Source organism: Hemiscyllium ocellatum, chromosome 14 (assembly GCF_020745735.1).
Source record: "Hemiscyllium ocellatum isolate sHemOce1 chromosome 14, sHemOce1.pat.X.cur, whole genome shotgun sequence".
NCBI lineage: Eukaryota > Metazoa > Chordata > Chondrichthyes > Orectolobiformes > Hemiscylliidae > Hemiscyllium > Hemiscyllium ocellatum.
In genome coordinates, this window is record NC_083414.1 from 27,443,467 (window position 1) to 27,468,888 (window position 25,422).

General features: G+C 37.5%; 1 protein-coding gene across 1 annotated transcript in view; it reads left to right on the top strand.

The window, feature by feature from the left end:
- cfap92 (cilia and flagella associated protein 92 (putative)) overlaps nt 1-25,234 on the top strand; it is a 77,660-nt gene extending 52,426 nt beyond the window's left edge. The window contains exons 8-15 of the mRNA XM_060835845.1: nt 3,621-4,519; nt 5,662-5,856; nt 8,643-8,913; nt 10,005-10,169; nt 13,716-13,928; nt 16,615-16,759; nt 18,171-18,373; nt 25,049-25,234. Coding sequence (XP_060691828.1) covers nt 3,621-4,519; nt 5,662-5,856; nt 8,643-8,913; nt 10,005-10,169; nt 13,716-13,928; nt 16,615-16,759; nt 18,171-18,373; nt 25,049-25,234 — 2,277 coding nt within the window. The remainder of the gene's footprint in view (nt 1-3,620; nt 4,520-5,661; nt 5,857-8,642; nt 8,914-10,004; nt 10,170-13,715; nt 13,929-16,614; nt 16,760-18,170; nt 18,374-25,048) is intronic.
- Nucleotides 25,235-25,422: the final 188 nt, after the last annotated feature.

Below are 25,422 nucleotides of genomic sequence, written 5' to 3' on the forward strand. Positions count from 1 at the left end.
GTTTTATTACACTAAAATTGACCAGGGTAAAAATATTAAAATGGAGCTCCAGTTTACACGCATACAAGCACTCAAACATCGTACACACAAATGCAGACCCCAGATGGTGGGAAAAGGTATATTTTTGGCTAAATAAGAGTTTGCAAAAAGATAAAAGTTCACAGTTTGTAGTTTGCTTCTTTGTTCGCCTGCAGGTAAAATCTAATGTTCTTTACATGCTGAAGCAGTTTGAAACTGTAGCTGGTATTTTCTTTGCAGATGATGCTGTGCAATTGAAATCTTTCATTAAAAGTTCTCTATCTACTTCAGAATGAAGACACCAAAATATGTAGACATTGGCCAAACTTTTAGCTGGAGAGAGAGAGAGAGAGCGAGAGAGAGAGAAAAGTAAGCAGAAACTTTAACCCCCCCCAACTGCTATTTATTCTCTTTGATAAAACACATGCTTAGATGCACAAAAAGGGTTGGCTCTATCTCTCACTCTCTTCTCCCCTCTCCAGCTGCCAGTAATTCAAAGAATTTTTCCATATTCCAATTATTATTGATTAAATCCAATCTTAGAAATATCTGTTATTGTTAACAATTGAATACAGTAGGTGCCTCTATGGATATTTTATTGATAATGTAGGCAGAAGGTCACTTACGATCCCCAGGAGAGCCATCGTCTTTGGTGAGTTTCACAGACTTGCTATCTCGACTCAATAGGGTCAGCATGCAGGAGTTTCAGGGATTTGGATTCAACAAAAACTGTCTTTTAAAATGAGTTGAACCATTGAGTTAAAAATTAGTATTTGATATAAACATGTCTTCTTCACATTTGGGTTCATTTATGTTCCATATATGGACAAGTTCGTGCTGTATTTGGAAATACAATACAATTTTGCTAGTTAGGATCACAGTTTACTGCACCAAGGAATATAAATAGGTAGAACCTTCAGAAAACCAACAGCAGCAAAAAGTAAGGAAAATGCAAGTCCACAAATCACCTTTTGCTTAAAAGCTGCTATTCTAATATAGGAAGATAATTCCACACAAGAGTCAGCATTCAACACTGAAAGCATGTTGATAATTAAAAGCAGTGCAGGGATGTCGCCAGTGTCAAACAAGATATCATTGAAAAACATTATTGCTGGGAGTTTCTTCATTTTACCTTAATTAACCCCCCTGTCCCCGCCGCTGCCAAATCATGTACCAATCAGCCACTATAGTGTTAACAAGCCAGCTTCTCAGTCTGACAATTGCTTCACCAGGGACGTCTTCATCCTGCTACCCCAAAGCCCAAAGTGTGTCCCTAATTACCCTCAGATTGAGGGAAATCAATGTCACCCTAACACCCCCCAGCTGGGCTGCCCTGTCTTCCCCTTCAGGAAATCGGCCACTTTTCTCACCTGCCAGGAAGGCAGGGCATCTGCACATTGAGGGGAATGAAACTCTTAATGGTTATTAGTGAGCGCTTACGGGCTTCAATTGGTGGCAGATTGCCTGTGGACCTTGCTGCGATTTCAGAAATTGTGAGAAAAGGGATGTATCTCTCTGGCGTGAACTTTATTATTTTCCCTTTCAGCCTCCTCCCCACTAGAAAGGGAAAATTCTTGCCCTGTCAATCCGGCATGATCCAAGGATTGCATAACCATCATATATTCAAACTGAACACGTCACAACCCAAAGTATTGAGCATCCTGCTTCAAGGCACAGTGGCTCAGTGGTTAGCACTGCTATCTCACAGCGCCAGAGACCCAGGTTAGATTCCAGCCTTGAGCGAATGTCTGTTTGGAGTTTGCACATTTTCCCCATATCTGCGTGGGTTTCCTTCCACAATCCAAAGATGTGCAGGTTAGATGAATTGGCCATGCTAACTTGCCTATAGTGTTCAGGGATGTGTAGGTTAGGTGCATTAGTCAGGGGAAATGTAGAGTAATAGGGTAGTGGACTGGGTCTGGGTGTGTAACTGTTCGGAAGGTTGGTATGGACTTGTTGGGTCTAATGGCCTGTTTCCACACTCTGGGGATTCTATTCTACAACATTGGAGAAAAAATAGTTCCCAGTACATTAAAACCTTATCTCCTATGTGACATATTACCACATATTGAATATGAAGCTGCAATATTTTGATTTACAGTTTTGACTTATAGCTCTTCCTTGTTTGTGGAGAAGAAATTTAATAGCTTCACAGAAAAGAGATAAAAATTTGCTGTCTAATCAACTGCTTCTTAGGACCGAAAGATAGATTGTGATTTGAGCTGGAGCTGTATGATTTGAGGATTTGCTGATGTGGACGATCTTACAGCAGCCTAGGTATTGATCCTTGAATTGAAAATGCTAGTTTCACAGCTCCATACCTGTTACTGTACAATCTCCACTTTTGGCAACAGATGCAGTGTCCGTTATTAGCAACAAAATGTTAATAGAAGGGAAACACAACAAAAAAAAAGTTTGTGAAGTGTTTTTAAAGTTTCCATTAAATGGCAACAGTAGCGGGCAATACTAAATTTACTGCAACTACATGGTATATATGAATAATAGGCCTCAGACCATTTAAGAGCTTTACCACTAGGGATTCCCTTAGGCCTACTCTAGAGAGATCAAGGGAATGCCCAGCACAATGTTCTCCTAAACAAATGGAAAATTATACTAGACTTTATTGATAAAACATTTAAACTCTGGCTTTTCTTTAAAGAGGCCATAGCTAATCCTGCTAAACTACTTACCAGAAAATTTAACTTTGTACTAAACTCATGCAAATGTAGTTCTATTGATCTTAGGTCCTAGGAAACCATAAAATCTGTTGTACTCCTGCCTCACTGGCAGAAATACTGAAAAATATACACTGTTAGGCATTTAGAGTGACTTTCCTCATCAATATTAATAATATACTCTTGGGTTGTTCATTTCAACATTCATTTTTAAATGCTACCCTATAGATAGCAAGAATGGGGAAAACTAATTTCATTCTTATTTAATCTTGTTTCTTGTACTGAGAATGAACCAGATAATAAGCTTGTGGCAAGGTAACTCCAGAAATATTTACAGTGTAAATGGTTTAAAATTATAGCCTGATAAAATGGAAACTTCTCCCAGAAGGTGGTGCTGGATAATGTGAGAGTGTAAAGTCAGATCACTAAGTTCATCTATTAAAGAAGAGGTAATTGTGTTAAGAAAAAGGTCAGTTACTTACAATTTCTATTTATGCCAATGGAGTAATCTAAATTGACATAAAATTTTAAAATTGGATGTAGAATAAATTCATTTTAAAAAAGTGAGGATTGGTAAGAATTTAAAATGTTAGATTTGGTATTTTGGGGTTTTGTAAATAGGCAGAATACTAGTTATCTTGTACTTGAAGGTAAATTTATGAAATTAATTTTCCCAAATTAAAAAAGATAAAGGAAATAGTAAAACTAGTTCAGTACAAAGTAATAACACATTCAGAACAATAGATCTAATATTTTAAGGATTTCATTATTCTAGCATAGTTAATATTTTTAAAAATTTTTGTAGCTATGGGTGCTTTACTTGTGATTTTACACCAGCATCTACATGTATATCTTATAAAGATTTAAATCTAGCAATAGTATGAGAAATACAATCTCTAATTTTCTAATTTTATTTTTTTTTCAAAGGAAAAATCTGGTCCTGTGTACTGTCAGTATCAATTCTATGACATGCCCTGTCATCGGACAAAAGCTAGAGAGCATGGGTCAGAGATTTCTTTTAAGGATGTGAATGTGATTCTAACAGGGACCTTCAAACCAGATAAACTCAAAGAGTATCTACTTGGGCCTCCTCTAGAGATAGAGATTCATGACCGTGACAGAAAATTGGTGCTCCAGTCTGAACTACCAGCATTGTTTGGAACTGAGGCAGAAGACATTAAACTGAGCAATGTCAGTCTTGCTAGCAGTAAGCGAACTGTCCATGATCCTTTCACAACTACAAATAAATCTTGGGATCCTTATGGCATTGCGAAGCTGGCCTTCTCTGACCTTGTATATGGTGAAAAGTGCTTGAATCTTGCTGTATCTATACAAAACAGTACTACACCAGATCCAACCGGTTACAAAACAGATGGATTGGATGGACGTATTGTAAATGTTTCAGGAGCTATTGATGTTCCAGATGAATGCCCGTTACCTAAAGGAGATTATTTGGAATCAAATTCTGTGCTTAATATAAGAATTGAATTAGCTTATCCATTAATGGGAACCACAGATGTACCACTTGAAACTGGGGAGTGCCAATTTGGTCGCATTATTTACATTTTTGACTATAAAAATACAAAATTTCTTAATGAATTGCTGGGAACAATTAATTCAGTTAATTCTGCAGCACTTTGCCTGGATACTTTCTCAAATGATGAAAGTGACACAGCTGATACAGTACTTAAAGTGGAGCTAAAAGAGAGCTCCATGCAGGATATTGTGACAGGTTTTCACCTAATGGATGGAAAAATGCATCTCTTTGTTTTGGAGGGACTGAGAAATGAAGGGCTCAGGAAATTGTGGAAAAATGTGCCAATCAGGTGAGATGATTCAGTACAACAAAATTATATTTTACAAAATCAAAGTAACTAAAAATGTCTGCTTAAACTATATGGCAGATTGGCAAAGGGAAGGGCTGCTGACAAGTGAAATTAAATCAGGAGAGAGACAAAGATTGAAACACTAATGCATCTTAAACAAACTTTTCAAAAAATAGTAAAAAGTGCCATAATTATGGTACCAAGCTAAAAGGAGCATTCCGAGACAAAGCATTCCCAACTTTCTATGGTATTTGTCAATGAATATCTAATAGCTAGTGTGACATTTCGCTTTCTGATTTTCTGTAGAATGTCAATTCACTATTTTTAATTATCACCAAAAAAGGAAAGGAAGGGTCTGACAATCTGCTTAACATTTGGATTATGGTCAAACAGGATTGGTTGCTGTTGATAAGATGAAAAAGATAGTGTACAACATCCTCTGAATTAAGAGAGACCTCCATGTTCTGAGGTGTAAAGCAATCTCTTCATAAAGTAAATTGAGTTTTCTGCTCTTTAATAGTGAGGAAAAGCCGGATCCATATTAAAAAAACAATACCCAGAAAATTACAGTCATGGACAACTCTTCAAAACTGAGCATGTAGCAATAAATATAAGAGAATTCTGAGAAAAAGTTGTAATTTTACAAAACCTTTAGTATCAGTAGTCTGAGACACACTCACAGTGAATAACAGCCTTTTATCCACCATGCTTAGTGGAAATGAAAATGGATCCCTGTATAAAGCAGGATGTCAATAAGCACATTTTACCAGAATCAATTTCACTGTTTTTTTAAAAAAAAACAAATTATATGTCACAGATTATAAATGATAAATGATTTATGTATACTGGATCAAAGAAAGTTATCCCGAAGGATACCACTATTGATAGTGAATAGTAATCAAGTAAGAAATTAAGTACCAAATATACTTATTTGTATAAAATTATATACTGATAAAAATCTGACATCCACATACATTCCCATTTACAAAATATTACCTCCTATTGTGAGAGTGATTAAATTTCTCAATGAAATTTCCACCATCATGGTTATGGAAGGAACCAATCAAATTACTTATGCGGCCCCTCTGCCTAAGAATCCATTTGTAAGAAATAATCTTTCTCTTGTATTTATACTTTTTTAGATCTGTGGCTCCTGAAGAAGAAAGGATTAAGATTCTATACAATAGTAACTTCAGTTTTCATCAAAGGTTGTATGCAAACATGGATGATAATGTTTATCATCTTCATCTCCGTGAGCCAGTGCATGATATTATAAAGCAACCTTTGCTGTATATTAGGGATATGACTCCCCAGGATTGCTTTCAGGCATTGTGTAGGTGAGATCTTGCTTAGAGGATTCCAGTAATTGAAAAGTTGCATTTAATGAGTAATCTGAATGAGATCATCAACATTTTATATTTTCTTTCTTTCATAAGGACTTCATTTTTGGACAGTGTGTGATAGCACTTCTGAGTATTAAAAAAATTTAAAAAAAGGAAAACAAAAATGTCTTAATTTTTGTCCACTCTGAAACTATCTCTCTGCAATGTAGCTGTTTAACCTGCAAGAGAAATTGGAGATAATAACTTCTTGGAATATTATTACTTCATCCAGCTTTAAAATTTTATTTTATGCGTTCTTGTGAGATGGGAGTTGCTGACTGGGCCAACATTTATTGCCCATCCCTAACTGCTCTTGAGATGATGTAGTGAAATGTTCAGAGGTCATTGCAGGATTTTGACTGAGTTACAGCGAAGGAACGGCAACATATTTCCAAGCCAGGATAGCGTGTGAGTTGAAGGGGGACTTGCAAATAGTAGCGTTGCCATGTTCAAGAAAGGCCTCAGGCATTTTATCTACTAACTTGGAGGAGTGGTGAGGAGAATGAGAATGAGAATGAGGGCGAGAGAGTTTGTGCCCCCCCCCTCTCCCATGCTCATGGCCCTCTCCACACCAATAACAATTACACCCTCCCAATTCCATGATATTCACACATTTCTCCAGCATGTACTGTTTAAACCCAAACCCATTTAAATACACAAATCTAAATGATGCTGTTATGAAGGTGTAAGGGGTCCTGCACCTTTGAGAATTAAAAGCCAGCACAACTACCTGACAGCACCAAGTACTCTGAATACAATATAACATAACATTTTGGTCCATCAGCTAAGGTTGCCTGGAGACAAAAACAAATTCAAATTAGACCAATCAGTTTAAATTGTCCCCCCCCCCCAAAAAACAAACTCCAATCAAGTTTGACTGGAGCATATTGACAATTTTAAAAGCCAGTGACACAATTCAATGCTTTGGGGGTATAAAAATTGGGAAAAATTGAGCAGTTGGGAGAGAAAGGTCAAAAATGACTAACGGGTGTAGGCTGCTAGTCAGAACTCTCTGAGAGGTCCCTGACTAGAGGAGTTTGCACAGAGAAAAACACAGACCTGGAGAGCAACTATACAGAGGAAGATATAATGAGAAGATTGGCTGGTTTTGAAATTAGAATTTTTCAGTCAATCTTAATCGGGGTTTTTTCTCGGATTATAATTATAAAAGGGAAAGTAAGGAAGAGTTGTAAATAGTTGTTAGTTAATTATTCTCTGCTAAACATCAAGAAATAAAGTTGTTCATTTTTACTTTAAATAGTTCTTGGCCTCTCGGATTTACACAGATTACTGCACGGGATAAATCTTTTCTGTGTCGCTGGTTTAAATTAAGCAGTGGGGTTTACCCAATGTCGTAACAATGCACAGCATACATACACAATGGTGGCATGACTAACATTTAATGTCTGTTGGGTAATGCCTCATGTAGCTAAAGAACAGAAGTTATTGTATTGCTAAATCACAGGCACACATATGGTCCAAAACCAATAATTTGGGTTGGTTAAACCAGCAACTGTATTTCAGTTGTTATACTCTAATTAAATGGAGTTGAATGCAATTAGTTGGTAGTAAGGAACTTGATCATTGCTAAAAGGAGATACAAGCTTTCCCTTTTGCACTCATCAGGCCTAATACCAAAGAAAGCAAACTTTAAAAGGGAATATCAGTTTATTTTACATGCAAAGAGGATGATGATTGGACTATGGTTGGTGTGGAGATCCAACAGGAACTGTTAACTGTCAATCTTAGTTAGCGGATTAAACTCAGACCAGAAAGGTAGACCTGACTGTTCAGGGCATTGATATGGGGAATGCTGTAGTCATTGGCAATATCCATAATCCTTTCTTCAATTGAAAAAAATCATTTTGGCCATGTAGAAAATTATCCTGTCTGTGAAGATGTGCCAAGCAATATGTTGCAGATATATTTGCAGCCAGAATATGCAAGTATAGCACAGCCAATGACAGTGAAGGCTGATGTGGCCATGTATTTCCCCACATGTATCTCTTTCCAGGCTAGAACAAGTGACATTGCCAACAAGCTCCAATGCAAGCACAGCTGAATGTAAATCATCCTCTCCTGATACAGATCATCAGATCTGTGGGAATTTGCCATTAATTTTTCTAGTGTTTTTCCTCTACTGGTATTAATTACTCTAAGTTCTTAAGCCTTATCCTATAGTTTTGGTATAGGTTTCATGTATTTGACCGTAAAGCCAGATGCAAAGTTTGTGTTTAATACCTCTGCCACTTGTGATTTGTATCTTTTGAGCCTCTAACAGATCAATATACTTTTGCTACTTCATTTCTTTTTACACACATGTAGAAGTTCTTACAATTTGTTCTCACAAGTTTAGTGTCATTCTTTATCAACTTTTTGGTCATGCTTTTCTGGTTTATAAGATACACCCAATTTGATGCTTTTATTCAGACACAACGCCTCCTTTTCCTACAGTTTTTATCTCTCAATAGGATGCATTTTTCATTAAGAATATGACATTATTTCTTTAAATGAGTCATTGCTCATCTCTCTGTCTTTTAATCTAGTTTCCCTAATCAATCTTAGTCAACTCATTCCACATTTTTCTATAGCTGACTTAATTTGATTCTTCAGATTTAAGTGTAAGGCAGCAGCAGAGCAGATGCTTCCATGTCGAAAGCAGGCTCTGCTGGGGTTTTTTTTTGCATAATATACCAACTGCATCAGTTAATTTATGATTTAGACTTTGCTTTGTTTCTTAGACTTCAACATATGTGCTCTGCCAAAAAGTTGAGACAAGTCGTGCAGGCTGACCTCTTCCCAGCTGCAGACATGCTAAAAATACTCAGTCGTGAGTTTGGAATCCCAGCCTCTGAAACAGGCCCATTTACGACCAAGTCTGTGCCATCCATCACAACTGAACTTGCTTCCAAACTTAAACCCACGAAACGGGCGCCCTATTCTCTACTGGACATTTACAATGAAAAATATTTACAGAGGAAAAGGGATCAAATTTTCCCAGATCATGTTCAGGTATGAGGCAAAATTAAAGTTTGCATAGAGACAAACAGAATATTCCAAATATATATGAAAAAGATAAAATATAGAAATTTCCTACTGCCATTGCTGTACTGTCCAGTATTATATCTGAGGCTAAATCTAGGTGAAATGTCTGATGTGACATTCATGTCTTTACTTATGGGGTTGTGAAAATTAGGAATGATCTACCGCTTTACTTATGGGGTTGTTGAATAGATTTAACAGCTCGATTTAGCATCTAAGAAATCAGCTAATATGGGGAGTAAGCAGGAAGGCAAATGTAAGGCAGTTGATAACCCATGATCATACTGAATGCTACGATAGCCTCAAAGATTTACTCTTGCTCCTATTTCTTGTGTTGTATTCTTATTTTAGATATAGAATGTGGTGAGCCTGTGGTTATTCGTTAACACAAAAAGCAGTTGAGGCCAAAACATTGTACAATTTCAAGATTGAGTTTGATATAATACTTGGGGCTAAAGAGAACTGAATTATGGTAGAAAAGCAGGACCAAACTACTGAATTGGATGATTAGCCATGATCACTGGGAATGGCAGACTTGAAAGCCAAATGGCCTAATCCTGCTCCCTTTTTGATGATTGTATTATCGCGATCAAGACGCAAAGGCCCAAGTTTTCATTGTTAAGTTGTGAATAAAGTGGTGCAAAGTTAAACATGGATGTAATAAACAGAAACTGAAGCTGGGCCTTACTGGTAATAAGTGAATCCATTCACAGTGGTAATTCAATCAAGTGAAAAAAAAAACAAGTAATACCAATTTACACTTTGCTACCACTTGAATAGGAAACATTTTGGACAGCACAGAAAGTTAGCATCAAGCTCATTGTCCTAAATATCAAAGGAGCGCTTGGCATTGACTGCAACTACCTACTATTTAGTGAAAGCAAATGCACTTCTATGATTTTAGGCTGCAGAAGCCTCAGATTTCAGACATTACAAGACATTCTGTTTCAAATGAGTTATAGGTTTTGCCTAGGAAAGTAAAATAGTTTCAAATGCAAACCTTACCACTTTTTCAATTGCAACAAAAAATCATTTTGGTGCAAAATATTCTATTGTTGCAGGCTAACATTGATGCAGTTTCCCAGGCTGACAAAAAGCTGAAGAAACCCAAGCTAGGAACAATTACGGCAGTGTATCCTGAAGGCAAAGCAGTGCATATTTATTCCAGTCAGACCTTGAACTCTGCTCAGCGGGCAAAGGAACTGCTGCACCAAGAAATAGCTAAGGTGGGCAATCAACTTATTTGACACAAGTTATACCCTGGTAATTTTCTCATTTTACAAATTAATAATTTAATAACTTAGCATTTGTTACAATGAAGGAATTTATATCAAGAATTAAAACTAAACAGCAATGGAAGTTAGCAAACTTAAACATGGGAACAAGTTTCAAGAGACAGGCAGTTGGTGCATACATCTCTCAAAATCATTTTCTAAGCTCAGTGTCTGCATGAATTAATGCAATGTATCGCATCACTGAGCCATCAAGATCAGGAAATGTTGACCTGGATTGATTTGAGCAATAAGGTTAATTGAGTGTTAGCTGCTGACTTAATTTATAAATTGCACTCTGTTGGATGCCAGAATGTATTTAGATATAGTACCCCATCCTGTACAAAAATACATCTTTGAAATGAAGAATAACCACTTCGATGGGGTCCCAAAGAGCCAGCAGAGAATTAAATGCCTACCATATCAAGGCTAAACATTTTTGTTTCATGTAACAGACTTTAAATAATTTAGGCTCAGAACCTGTTGCAGGTGTTAAAACAGAGTTCCTCTCTAACGCGGGTGAATAGAATCATAGAGTCATAGAGATGTACAGCACGGAAACAGACCCTTCGGTCCAACCCGTCCATGCCGACCAGATATCCCAAACCCAATCTAGTCCCACCTGCTAGCACCCAGCCCATATCCCTCCAAACCCTTCCTATTCATATATCCATCCAGATGCCTTTTAAACGTTGCAATTGTACCAGCCTCCACCACATCCTCTGGCAGCTCATTCCATACATCTACCACCCTTTGCGTGAAAAAGGTACCCCTTAGGTCTCTCTTATATCTTTCCCCTCTCACCCTAAACCTATGCCCTCTAGTTTTGGACATCCTGACCCCAGGGAAAAGACTGCCTATTTACCCTATCCATGCCCCTCATAATTTTGTAAACTTCTGTAAGGTCACCCCTCAGCCTCCGACGCTCCAGGAAAAACAGCCCCATCCTGTTCAGCCTCTCCCTATAGCTCAAATCCTCCAACCCTAGCAACATCCTTGTAAATCTTTTCTGAACCCTTTCAAGTTTCACAACATCTTTCCGATAGGAAGGAGACCAGAATTGCATGCAATATTCCAACAGTGACCTAACCAATGTCCTGTACAGCCGCAACATGACCTGTACTCAATACTCTGACCAATAAAGGAAAGCATACCAAATGTCGCCTTCACTATCCTATCTACCTGCGACTCCACTTTCAAGGAACTATGAACCTGCACTCCAAGGTTTCTTTGTTCAGCAACACTCCCTAGGACCTTACCATTAAGTGTATAAGTCCTGCTAAGATTTGCTTTCCCAAAATGCAGCACCTCGCATTTATCTGAATTAAACTCCATCTGCCACTTCTCAGCCCATTGGCCTATCTGGTCAAGATCCTTTTGTAATCTGAGGTAACCCTCTTCGCTGTCCACTACACCTCCAATTTTGGTGTCATCTGCAAACTTACTAACTGTACCTCTTATGTATACTTGACAACCCAAAGATCCCCAGTAGGCTGCTGACAAGTTGCCGTTTTAAGCTCCTTCTTACCTGTGGTTCCACCAGAGAAAACTAAATGTGTGTTGGTATACAACATGTGGAGGAACAAGACCGAGGATAATGAGGAATTCCATCAGGTGATGTGAAGGTACCTTTTACCAGTTCGGTTTGTAAGGGTTCAGATTTCATTGCCATCCATCCCATCTGCACAGAAAACCCTGGTGTACATTATTCTTTCTGTCTGTCCCAGCCCATCTCCGTTGAGGAATATTTCAAATTCAAAGTCCAGAAAACATTCAGGTCCAGATTTGGATTTTATTTGAAGACCCGCCACTTTAGTTTGATTGCAGAGAGTTCAGTACAATAAACATTGTGTGGCTGAGGCTGTAAGTTCTATTACACTAATGAATGACTTAATGCTTGTTTGATGTTGAACTGAATATTTTGGAAAATACTGAAAATATTCCAAGGCTTACATTGCAATTTTCTTTCAAAGTCTTCATGCAACTTTCCCAATTCCCTTTGCAACAAAATCTACTTTTAAAATAAGATGTTTTTTAACTAATTTCTACTGGAAAACACTCTCATGGATTCTAAATATTTATTTTAAATGTGAGGCCATATCAGAATTGATTCAATAAGTCAACTTAACTGAACAAAGCATGAGAATTGTTATAGAGAATAAGACAAGTATCGCATTTAATAACAAATGTACATTATTCTTATACTGTAAGCTGTAGATTTTTCTCTCTTCCTTCCCCCCCAAAAAAATACATTCATGAATAACCATTCTACAGTCTGTATGACAGACAATGGAAAATTGGACAAAGTATATATTTTTCCTGCGTGTGCATCTTTTCACTGTTCCACCACAGGTCATTTATATTAAGCTGTGCATGCAGACTTGAACAGCAGGAATTGAAATAACATTGTTGACAAAAGATGAATCAATGAGACGGGAAGTTAATTATAGTAGATAATGTTATACATGTGAGTGATTTTCATCTCACTGCAGCCATTTTTTTCTACATCAAAGCAACAATGTCAGGTGAACTATTGAATCTATAATTCACTTTCCATTCAAGTCCTGCCTAATGCAATTATTGAATGTGCTCTTACTTAGATGTCTAGCACATTGTTCAAAACAGGCAGGATGCAATTTTTAAAAGTTAAGGTTTAGTCTTATGCTGAGCCAGCATCATTCTACACATTCTAGTGGAATTAGTGGGTGGCACGGTAGCACAGTGGTTAGCACTACTGCCTCACAGCCCCGGAGACCTGGGTTCAATTCCTGCCTCAGGCGACTAACTGTGTGGAATTTGCACATTCTCGCACTGTCTGCGTGGGTTTCCTCTGGGTGCTCTGGTTTCCTCCCACAGTCCAAAAATGTGCAGGTCAGGTGAATTGGCCATGCTAAATTGCCTGTGGTGTTAGGTGAAGGGGTAAATGTGGAGGAATGGGTCTGGGTGGGTTGCGCTTGGGCAGGTTGGTGTGCACTTGTTAGGCCAAGGGGCCTGTTTCCACACTGTGGGTAATCTAAATGTGGATTGGCTTAAACAAAATGTTAGGAATAACTGTAAGCATTTGTAAATGTGTTTTGTGGTGCCAATAAGAATACAGAAATCTTCTCTCAGCCCCACAAAGATCATTTGGCCAGTGACTAGTCCCTCCTTTGCCACTCCATACAGGATCTGTGCCAGATTGGCTCTAGACCAACGATTGGATTTATTGTCTTACCTTTTGCCCATCAGCACTCCTTTAGCTGCCTGCCTTTATTTTTATAAAGCCTGATCGCAAACAACATATGGTACAGGGTATGGTCATCCTGTATTCACTCAAGATGAAAAAAATCACCTTATAACCTTAATACAAGAACAAGCATGCACCAATGTTTTCTAATTGTTACACATACACAATCAATGTAAGAGTCAAACATGTTTATTTCTGAACATGTACATATGAGAAAAGTTTTTTAATATCTTGTAACAAATTAATTTCCAGTGTAAATATCTTTTCTCCCTTAGAAGCAAAACAGCTACTTTACATACAATCCAGAATTTTTGTCAGCATCGGTGGCTCCTGTGGATCCAGAAACTGAGAAAAAGAAAGCAAAGGAAAAGTCAAAGGCAACTTGGCTAACCTTTGAAGGATTCAGGTTTTATGAATTCAAAACCAGTCTAGAGTCTAATGAACACCCAAAAAAACCCGATAGAGCACGGATACGCGATCTTCAGAAGGTGACGTCAAAGTTCTGATCTTTCAGTAACTGCATTTTCAGCTCCAGTGTAAAAGTAGTTTGTTAATGAAATGAACATTTACAAAATATGAGTAATAATTGTCAACTCCCAAGGCTTTTGTAAAAGCAGGCCTAGTATACCTTGTAAGGTGATGCATTTTGAGAGATCTAACAAAGGAAGAATTTACACATTGATGGTAGACTCCAGGGAGGATTGAGGTACAAAGGGATCTTGCTGTACAAGTCCAAAGCCTCCAGGATGCTTGCCTTCATTAACTGAGATGAAGTATATAGGAGCAGGTAAGTCTAATATCGATTAGGTTGTAGATGGAATACTCTGTGTAGTTCTGGTTGCCATACGGTCAGAAGGACCAGATTGCATTGGAGAGTGTGCAGAGGAGATTAACTGAGCTGTTGCCTAGGATGAAATGTCTCAGTTATAAGGAGAGACTGGAAAGGCTGGGTTTGTTTTCCTTGGAGCAGAGGAAGCTGGGGTTGGAAGGTGGTGGCAATGGCAGGGGCATCTGATTGAAGTATATAAGGTTGTGAAAGGCACAGATGATATAGATCATGAGAATTCTTTCCCTATAGCAAATGTGACTAAGACCGGTGGGCAAAGGTTTGGGTGAGGACTAAGTGGTTTAGAGGATATCTGAGCAAAAATGTTTTCACACAGATGGTAGTAGAAATATAGAACACACTGCCTGAGGGGGCTCTGAAGGCAGGAATTCTTGCAACTTTTAAGAAGCATTTGAATAAGCACTTAAAATGCCAGAGCATAGTAGGCTATGGACCAAGTGCAGGTGAATGGGATTTGTATAGCTTGGTGTTTGTTGGTTAACATAGTCATGGTAGGCTGAAGGGCCTGTTTCTACACTGGATGACTATTTTACAGGACAAATAATCATCCCACAACTAATCAAGCCACTTTTGAGATATGAGGGAAGTAATGTGTGTGAACAATGAATTTGCTCATGATTTTTCATTACATTCCAAAGATTGGAAATGTAAGGTAATTTATTTGACCACAAGATTTGATATATGACTATCATTTTGCTTATATGGAACATGTAATTTACACCATTAAAAACAAGAAAATAAATATTTCAGTCAATTGTGTTAGAACTCTCCTATTATATATAAACAAATTTTATGTGTGCATGGAAGGAATGATTAAAATCCTGCAAATTGTGACATACATAAAATTGAGTGTTTATATTGGATGGAGAAAAAATGCAGATAGAATCTACTCAGTTTTAAATGCTGCTTCAAATCTTGTCATGTCGGTGTCCTCCCTTATAGAACAGTCAGCAACAGTACAATAGATAACCCTTGCCTATTTCAGATAGCCCTGCGATGTTTTCTTGTTCAATAAATGAACCAATTCCCTTTTGAAAGCCCCAACTAACTCCATTTCTACTGTACCATCAGGCACTGCATTCCTGACTGTAACCAATTGTTTTATGCAAACAAGTCTTCCTCTCGTTGCCATTGTTTCTTTTGCCTGTTACTTTAAATTTGTGCCTTCTCGATCTTTCCAACAGGAATAAATTCACCTTATCTAATTTGTCCAGACTCATGATTTCAAACATCTCTATCAAATTTCCTCTCAATTTTCTCCCAATGAGTCCCAACTTGTGCAATCTTTTTATTCCCTGTACTCTTGTATAGCTTTTGTGCATCCTCTCTAATGCTTTCACATTTTTCCTAAAGTGCAGCTTACTGACTTCAATGTAATACACGGGTTGAGGCCAAACCAGACTTTTGTACAGCTTTAACATAGCTTCCTTGTCTTTGTGCCTACAACCTGTACGTGGAAAACCAAAAGGGAAAGGAAATATTATTGGATAGGAAGACATGATCGTAATAAGACATAAATTACAGACACATTAATTGGAAAAAGACATTTAAGAAAGCTTTACGAGCAGTATTCAGTCATTGACAGGTTTGAGAACTTATTTCCAATGATTAGTGAACTGCTAATAAATTAAACCAAGATTCACGATGGCACAGTGGTTAGCACTGCTGCCTCACAGCACCAGAGACCTGGGTTCAATTCCCCCCTTGGGCAACTGTCTGCATGGAATTTGCACATTCTCCCCGTGTCTACGTGGGTTTCCTCCCACAGTCCAAAAATGTGCAGGTTAGGTGAATTGGCCAAGCTAAATTGCCTGTAGCGTTAGGTGAAGGGGTAAATGTAGGGGAATGGGTCTGGGTGGGTTGCTCTTCGGAAGGTCAGTGTGGACTTGTTGGGCCGAAGGGCCTGTTTCTACATTGTAAGTAATCTAAATCTACAATCTAGTGCTTTAAGTATAAAGGAAATAAATTTTCTTTCAAGCAGGATTTTTAAAAAATTATGGAATAAGTGATGTTATAGCCTAGTCAATTATGACATTTTTGGGAGGAAATTAGATAAACACTTGAGAACAAATACACTAAAGGTAATTGTGATAAGGTGCTAGCACAGATATTGTAGGCCATATGACTGCCTTCTTTGTCTGAGTCAGCAGAACTGCAGATCGCCTGGACCAGGCTATGGCTCATTTTAGTCATTTCAGTTAGACCTCAGGATGTATGCAGTCTATCCTTGGTCCTCCTTTCTAAATGTGTATCCAGTACACCACATGGAAGTCATTTGCATAACATTCCCTTATTCCTGTTGATGGTATAAACACTTTTTCTTCTAGGCCTGGAAGGAGCATATTCTGTATGGTAACCTATTTAAACCAATTCTACCACGTGGCAGATGGAAATGGAGCGAAAGGCACAAAGATTTTGAACTATACAAGAAGTTAACTTATGCACCACCTCCCATCAGTGTTCATTTGGCAGGTATGTGTTTTAGATATCAACAATAATCTCAGGAAAGAATCTGCACCGTCAGATTTTAAATATTTAAGCACTGCTATGCTTTTTTGTATTTCTTGAGAGTTAAGTTCCACATATGGAAATAAGATTTTTTAAAACTTATATTAAAAAAACTTAAAATTAGTATGTAGATGTACAATGCCTAATTGGACCAGCACAGTGGCTCAGTGGTTAGCACTGCTGCCTCACAGCTCCAGTGACTCAGGTTTGATTCCAAGCCTCGGGTAACTGTCTGTGTGGAGTTTGCACATTCCACTCACCACCCCCCCCCACCCCCACCATTTTACATAAATTATAATAATACTGATCCATTCAGGTGTTCGAATCTCTTCAGTCGTTCAATGAGACCATGTCAATCTGTATCCTGACTACATTAATCTGCCTTGATGACATATTTTTTAAATAATCTTGTCTCGCAAGAAAAAATCAATTTCACATTTAAAATTATTAATTGACCTAGCATCTGTTATTTTCTGTAGAAGAGAATTTCACATTTCAGCAGAGTTTACATGCTTTCCTAACATGTCTCCTGCATGGCTAGGCTCTACCTTTAACATTATGTCTCTTTGTTCTGAACTCCCACAATAGTAGTAAAAAGTTTGATTTTGTTTATCAGAATTCCCATGAGTTACTGGCTAAATTTGACTGGGAAATAGCTTTTATGACCATAAAATGGATATGGTTGCAGAATGAGAAAATAATAAATGCCAGGTTTTATAAAATATGTTCTATAAAAATCATACCTAAGATCATTAAACTTTGCACCTGACAACCAAAATTACAGGCATTTAAATAAAAATGACTTTGACTTACACTTACTAGAACTTAATGAATTTACAATTGATGCCTGAAAAATGGGACTTGATATTGTAGTTTTTGTCAGCAAAAGCAGCCATTTCGATGTAAATCCGTACTGAATTATTGTTCAAGGAAAATTATAACAGAAGAATGCCAAAGCATTTAAGCATACCTTTAAGTTTGAATACAGTAAGTCCTAAGTCCATTTTCCTAATGGAATATTCTCATGCCAAATCAAAATAATTTATGGTGCACTATCGAACTTGAGAATTTAACCATCTACGTGCAGTTCACTGAACTGTCTGCTTTATTTTCCAATAACTTTCGCATTTTTATGCTATTTTGCAATTATAAATATCTTATATCCTATGCAGTGTGAGAAACATTAGTTCCTTCCACTTTATGCTTTTCCCAAGAGATTTTTATATATATATCTTAGTGGTAGCAAATGTCCAAGTGCTGAAGACATCATGATTGTACGAGAAAATAGCTGTTTCATTTACTTCTGGTATTTTCATACAGAATGGTAGTTATACCTTCAATGAAAAATAACACTGCACAAAATTTTATATTCCAGGTGATACTTTAAAAGCTGAACAACTTGAAAGTATTTATAAAGATTATGAGGACTGGCGTTCAAAACTTTTAGTAAGCAAAATCAAGAACAAATGTTGCAGTTTTACCAAAGATTTTGAGTTAGAAACAACTGGGCCAGAAGCGAGCAAACAAGTAGACAAGTCTGTGATATCCTCCGTCAAACAACCCATCTCTATTCTAAAGGTACTATATAGTCCTATATATCACCCCTCAGTTTAGAACTATATCCCCTCGAGCTAGCCATCTGAGGAAAAAGGGTGGATAGTGAGAGCCAATCTAATCCTCTGATCATCTGGTATGACTCTACTAAGTCACCTTTTAACCTTCTTCTCTCTATTGAAAACCTCAGCCTTTCCTCTTAAGACCTTTCCTCCCTACCAGGCAGCATCCTGGTAAATCTCCTGTACACACTTTCCAATGCTTCCACGTCATTCCGAAAATGTGGCGACCAGAACTGTTTTCCATAAAAAGGACAGAATGATCTCTGTGCCAAACACTCATTAGTTGTACCTACTTAAAGCAATAAGGGGACAACTTTTTCACGCAAGTGGTGGGGAGTGTATGGAATGAGCTGCCAGAGGAAGTGGTGGACCCTGGTACAATTACAACATTTAAAAGGCATCTGGATGGGTATATCAATAGCAAGGATTTAGAGGGATAGGCCAAGTGCTGGCAAATGGGACTAAGTTAATTTAGGATATCTGGTTGGTCTGAACAAGTTGGACCAAAAGATCTGTTTCCATGCTGTACATATCTATGACTCTATAATTAAGGAAAGAGAATTTGTTTGCTAATGGGAATAACTATTTTCAGTAAAAGGGAGAAAGTGCTTTTTTTTTGTCAAACTCATTCCATAATATTGCAAGGACAGTAAAAATTAAAAATTGATTGGGTGGCAAGGAAACCATAACAACTATGCGTGAAGAGAACATGCTTTGATTCTATGGTAAGTCAGAAGGTGGTATACTTTCAGATGGATATAAAAGATTTCATGGCACATTTGAAGTGTTAAGATCTTTTGGTACCACTGTCAGCTCAATGAATTATTTGATCACCCACTTAATTGTTGTTTGCAAACCTAGCTATTTATAATTTAATGTCATGTTTCCTTACAACACATTCATATAGATATTCCTAGATATGGTTCATAATGTAAATATGATTCCAGCCCAACATTTGGTTGATCTTGGTTTATCCACCCAGAAATTCTGTAGTGCTTCATCACTTACCAAGGTGGCCAATTGTTTGTTTTTATTCCCACATTTATTAGCAATAACAATAACATTAGCAAATTTGCTGATGATACTAAGCTGGGCGGCAGGGTGAAATGTGATGAGGATGTTAGGAGATTACAGGGTGACCTGGACAAGTTAGGTGAGTGGTCAGATGCATGGCAGATGCAGTTTAATGTGGATAAATGTATGGTTATTCACTTTGGTGGCAAGAACAGGAAGGCAGATTACTACCTAAATGGAATCAATTTAGGTAAAGGGGCAGTACAGAGAGATCTGGGTGTTCTTGTACACCAGTCAATGAAGGTAAGCATGCAGGTAGTGAAGAAGGCTAATAGCATGCTGGCCTTCATAAAAAGAGGGATTGAGTATAGAAGCAAAGAGGTTCTTCTGCAGCTGTGCAGGGCCCTGGTGAGACCACACCTGGAGTACTGTGTGCAGTTCTGATCTCCAAATTTGAGGAAAGACATTCTGGCTATTGAGGGAGTGCAGCGTAGGTTCACGAGGTCAATTCCTGGAATGGCGGCATTACCTTACACTAAAAGACTGGAGCGACTGGGTTTGTATACCCTTGAGTTTAGAAGACTGAGAGGGGATCTGATTGAGACATGTAAGATTATTCAAGGTTTGGACACTCGGCTGGCAGGAAGCATGTTTCCGCTGATGGGTGAGTCCCAAACCAGAGGACACAGCTTAAAAATACAGGGTAGACCATTTAGGACAGAGATAGGAGAAACTTCTTCAATGATGGCTGTGTGGAATGCTCTGCCCCAGAGAGCAGTGGCGGTCCAATCACTGGATTCATTTAAGAAAGAGTTGGATAGAGCTCTCAAGGATAGTGGAATCAAGGGTTATGGAGATAAGGCAGGAACAGGATACTGATTAAGGATGATCAGCCATGATCATATTGAATGGTGGTGCAGGCTCGAAGGACAGAATGGCCTACTCCTGCACCTATTGTCTATTTTTCCTTGCTCTTGTATTTGAGAATTAATGCAAATCTGCTGCTTACGCAAAGTCCTAAAATTTTACTGATTTGAACCTGTATCATTTTTGTATTTCTCAATTTTTAAAATATTGCTCCATATTTTGTGTCAATATCATCAATTCCTTAACACAGGTAATTGGTTTGGAGACTGTATTCTTGGTTTAAGATTAGAGTTGCAGTCTGATATGATACTGTTTATGATTCAGAGCTAAGTCTACATATTTCAACATTCTATTCACTTTACTGATTTTTATATTACATAACTGGACTTTTAAAAATTTGTCCATTGTTCCACTTAATTGTTTGGTTAAACTCATTAGTTTGTAAGCTGCTTCTTCAGAATTAATTACCTCACTGAGATGACAGTTTCTAAATTCAATGTTAGTATAAGTTTGAAACTTGTTCAAACAATTCTTGTGATGCTGCCTTAAACAGCAGTATAACTAGTCTAACAAATGTACCTTTCTGTTTTTCAACAAAATTCTTCATTTTAACTCAATCTTGCAATGACCATGGGGTAGTAACCTGGCATGATTTACTTTGACAAGTCTTTAATGGCAATCTTGGCATACCTAATTTGATCAATTTAGTCTACTGCAGATTTTATTTCCTCAAAAAAAATTAAGTTGGTCAAGTCAACTCCATAACTTTTAGTATCAGTGCAAAATTATTGCATGTATCAGTTTTGTCACTTTTTTTGAAAATGTACTTCACAGTCAGTTTCCAGTGTACATGGAGTTTCTCAAGTGTTCATTCAACTTCATTGCGATTACCAGGCTCTCATAAATCTATTGGTATCTTAGTACTCTGGGATGAATAGTATTGATCAATTAATATTGATCCCTTTTAACAAATCTTCAATTCCAACTAACTTAAACTGAAGCTGTTAATTGTAGTTGAGTTAATGCCATTTCAATTATACATCACTCACAAGTTTCCTTGAAATATCTAGAACAATATCAGTTACTATATCAATTATTTTATGCCTATCTTTTCACTCCATGCTACCTTTGGTGGGTTTTCAATTCTGCCTCTACTACAATTACAGAACTGAAAGACTGTCTTGCTGGTGTTCTATATTCTAGATCTACATGCTTATGTAACAACTCACATATTGATGCTCATCCATATATTCATCACAGTAATATTTTCAAATTTCTGCCCTCAGATTTATTCTGAAATAACTTGACAGTCTATTATGAGTGATGGTTTGTTTGTACTATTAATCCTATCTACATTTATCTCGCAGGCTCAGCCTTGATCCTGCACAACTGTTCCACCCTTCACAGTACAAAAGTTCCTTGATATGTGAACATGTAACAGCCACACTTGCTGACCCCAAGAAGCGTTTGTGTTAGCATCAATGTCTTATAGTTACAAATATTACCAAATACCAATTAGATACTATTTTAATGAAGGAACATATCTGGTCACAGGGAAAAAAACCACAAAATGAATGTAACCTTTATATTAAGTTTTAAAAGTTTAGTATCCTGTACATGTGCAGTAATCAGCATGTGGATAAAAAATAGCAATTAAACATACAATTTTAACAAATATTATGAAAATGGTATTCTACAATGGTAATTCAAGTACAATTTTACTTTTAATGTTCACTGGTCATTTTAATATTATGCACATTCATTGGTGTCAGCAAACAGATCTCAATGTATGTTATATATTTCTCATCTTAAGCATTTTTTTGCTCTAATCATCTGTATTTTAAATAAGACTATTTAGAACTTGACCATTTTAGGACTGCCTACACTAATGAATTGAATGATATCGATTTGCTGTTATTTGGGTCATTCACCACTGTCAAACCAAGATATATATTGCCTCTTAAAATGTTTTGAACATACTTCACGAGACAGTCATAATGCATTATAATTGCTAAATGAGATTCATTTACTTTGATTCTCCCGTAGTTAGTTGACTCAAATCATAATACTGTTCCAATTTCACTTCATTTTTAATTTTTAGAGGTTCTCAGACATAACCCAAACCCATTTAAAAATGTCTGACCATAGCAGTTTATTGCTATCTTCATCGATAGTTACAGGTAGAAGCTGGAAGACTAGAGGTTGGTAAACATGGTGCCACTGTTTAAGAAGGGTGGTAAGGACAAGCCAGGGAACTATAGACCAGTGAGCCTGACCTCGGTGGTGGGCAAGTTGTTGGAGGGAATCCTGAGGGACAGGATGTACATGTATTTGGAAAGGCAAGGACTTATTCGGGATAGTCAACATGGCTTTATGCGTTGGAGGAGTTGGGAGGTCATGTTGCGGCTGTACAGGACATTGGTTACGCCACTGTTGGAATATTGTGTGCAATTCTGGTCTCCTTCCTATCAGAAAGATGTTGTGAAACTTGATTTACAAGGATGTTGCCAGGGTTGGAGGATCTGAGCTACAGGGAGAGGTTGAACAGACTGGGGCTGTTTTCCCTGGAGCGTCGGAGGCTGAGGGGTGACCTTACAGAAGTTTACAAAATTATGAGGGGCATGGATAGGATAAATAGGCAAAGTCTTTTTCCTGGGGTCGGGGAGTCCAGAACTAGAGGGCATAGGTTTAGGGTGAGAGGGGAAAGATATAAAAGAGACCAAAGGGGCAACTTTTTCACGCAGAGGGTGGTATGTGTATGGCATGAGCTGCCAGAGGATGTGGTGGAGGCTGGTACAACTGCAACATTTAAGAGGCATTTGGATGGGTATATGAATAGGAAAGGTTTGGAGGGATATGAGCTGGGTGCTGGCAGGTGGGACTAGATTGGGTTGGGATATCTGGTCAGCATGGACGGGTTGGACCAAAGGGTCTGTTTCTATGTTGTATAACTCTGCATTGTGTTGAAAAATATAGGGGTTATGATATATCCTTTTTGTGCATTAGTCTGAGAAATATTGACCTTGTTTCATTACCATTCTTGCACTTCAGCAAACTGTGTCATTAAGGAACTAAAACAAGAGTCTTTATTTCAGCCAATCTCTTCCTTGGCTTTGGTTCTCAATTGAGATTAGTTAGATGAAATATGCAAATTGAAAAACTTTTTGCTCATCTTTCTAATGCTTTTAAAAGTTTGTCTAATTAGAATAATCTGAATATACAGTGATTAAGCTAACTCAATGACTAGAGTTTCTTTATGTTCTCCATTCATGGAATGTGGACATTGCCAACAAGGCCATTTCTTGCCCATTCCCAAGTGCTCTTTGAGTGGTTTGCGCCGCTTTTTAGAGTTAACCACTTCCACCCTCTCTGGTTGGCATTGGTTACCTGCTATTTCAGAAATTGCTAGCACTGCATCTACTGGCATTTAACTATTTGAAAGTTAAAATTTTTTTTTTAAACACACAATATAAGACAGCAGTGGGCATTTTTAAAAAGTTGTATAAAGATCAGAAAAGCAGCTGCAAATTCAGACCAGTCTCGTGGCTACGTTTTCACATTCATAATTTGTGTAGTTTTTCCCCAGACTCCCTCCTGCACTAATTATATATTTGTCTATTTCCAGTGTGTTGTTTCCCTTCATGGTTTCTCTAAGCCCATCTCATTGACTGGAGTGACCCATTGCCAGCAAATTACAGACCAACATTCCTCCCTGGTCCTCAATGTTAACTTATGCGAGATTGTAAATGAATACTACTACCTTCAGAATTATCAATCTCCTCAAAATAACTTGATTCCTAATTCTGTATACACTACATTGTCATCTCTCACGGCTGTCAGAAATATTTGGAAATATCACTGAGTCAGGATGTTTAATACCATCAGACTCCACACACAAATAGATTGATTAGAAAATATCTACTGTACCTGACTGTGTAACCTTTCACTATGCCAAGATGGACTTCCAACCCTTTATGCTATCACAAATGTTATCTAAATTCAGCAACATTTGTTGTAGCGGATTTCCACACTGCTTCAGCCCATCTACTACTGAAACACTCATCCATTTTGTTTTATCTCCAGGTTCCATAACTTCAACAATGTCCTAGCTAGTCTCCAAGCCTCCACATTTCATAATCATCAGCTTATCCAAAATTCTCTTGCCCGTATCCTGTTCTTGGCATAAATATCATTCACCCAACTAATTCCCAGGAAACAAATTTAAAGTGACAATACTGGTGATTAAATTACTGTAATCTTCCCCTTCCCTGAGGCTTAATCCTGTTTCAAACTGACTATTATACTCCTTTATTCCTGGTTCTGGCCATTTCTATTTGCCATCCCTTCCATCTCACCATTGTCTCTTCAGCTGCCGAAGTATTACGATTGAATATTCCCCCATATTCTCCTCCAAAAACCAATTTCTATGTTCCAACTGTTGCTCACACTTCCTGATATTTCCCATTTGGCTTCCTTAGTGTTTTTTCAAGTGTATGTTCAAGCTGTTTCATAGAAGCAAATTGCTGAGGTGTATATTATGAATATTGATAATGATGAACATAGGGGTTTAACAAGACAAACAACATATTAAATACTGGATACTGAAGTGTGAAACACACATTTCTGGAAGTCTTTACATTTTCCCAATGTTCCCCCGAGCATAGAACTGCTAATGCGTGCAGCATTTTTTTTTAAAAGATTGCCTTCAATTTTCTGATTAAAGTCTAAATCAATTTATGTATTATTTTTGCCCTAGCAAATAACTTACTCAGATGTTGCAGATTTGATAAACTGCAAAACCCCACAACAACCAGAAGTCACTAAAGGATTTGCCCCTGGTTTAACTGCTAACCGTAGCTGGAAAATAAACGCAAATATAATTCCTCGGTACGACATGGAGCACAAAAAGTTCGCTGATCTCAAAGGAAATGATTTCAAGTAAGAGAACCATGACTATAATACTGACGCTTTGGTAAAATTGATTTGAAACTTTATAATAATAATCACAAAATTAATTGGCTTAACTTTTGAAAGTTACATGTAATTCATGCAACCTCATTAATGGTAAGGCACTTAGTGAGAAGCTGAAACTAAGTCATCAGAACAACAGCTAATAATATTGCACACTAA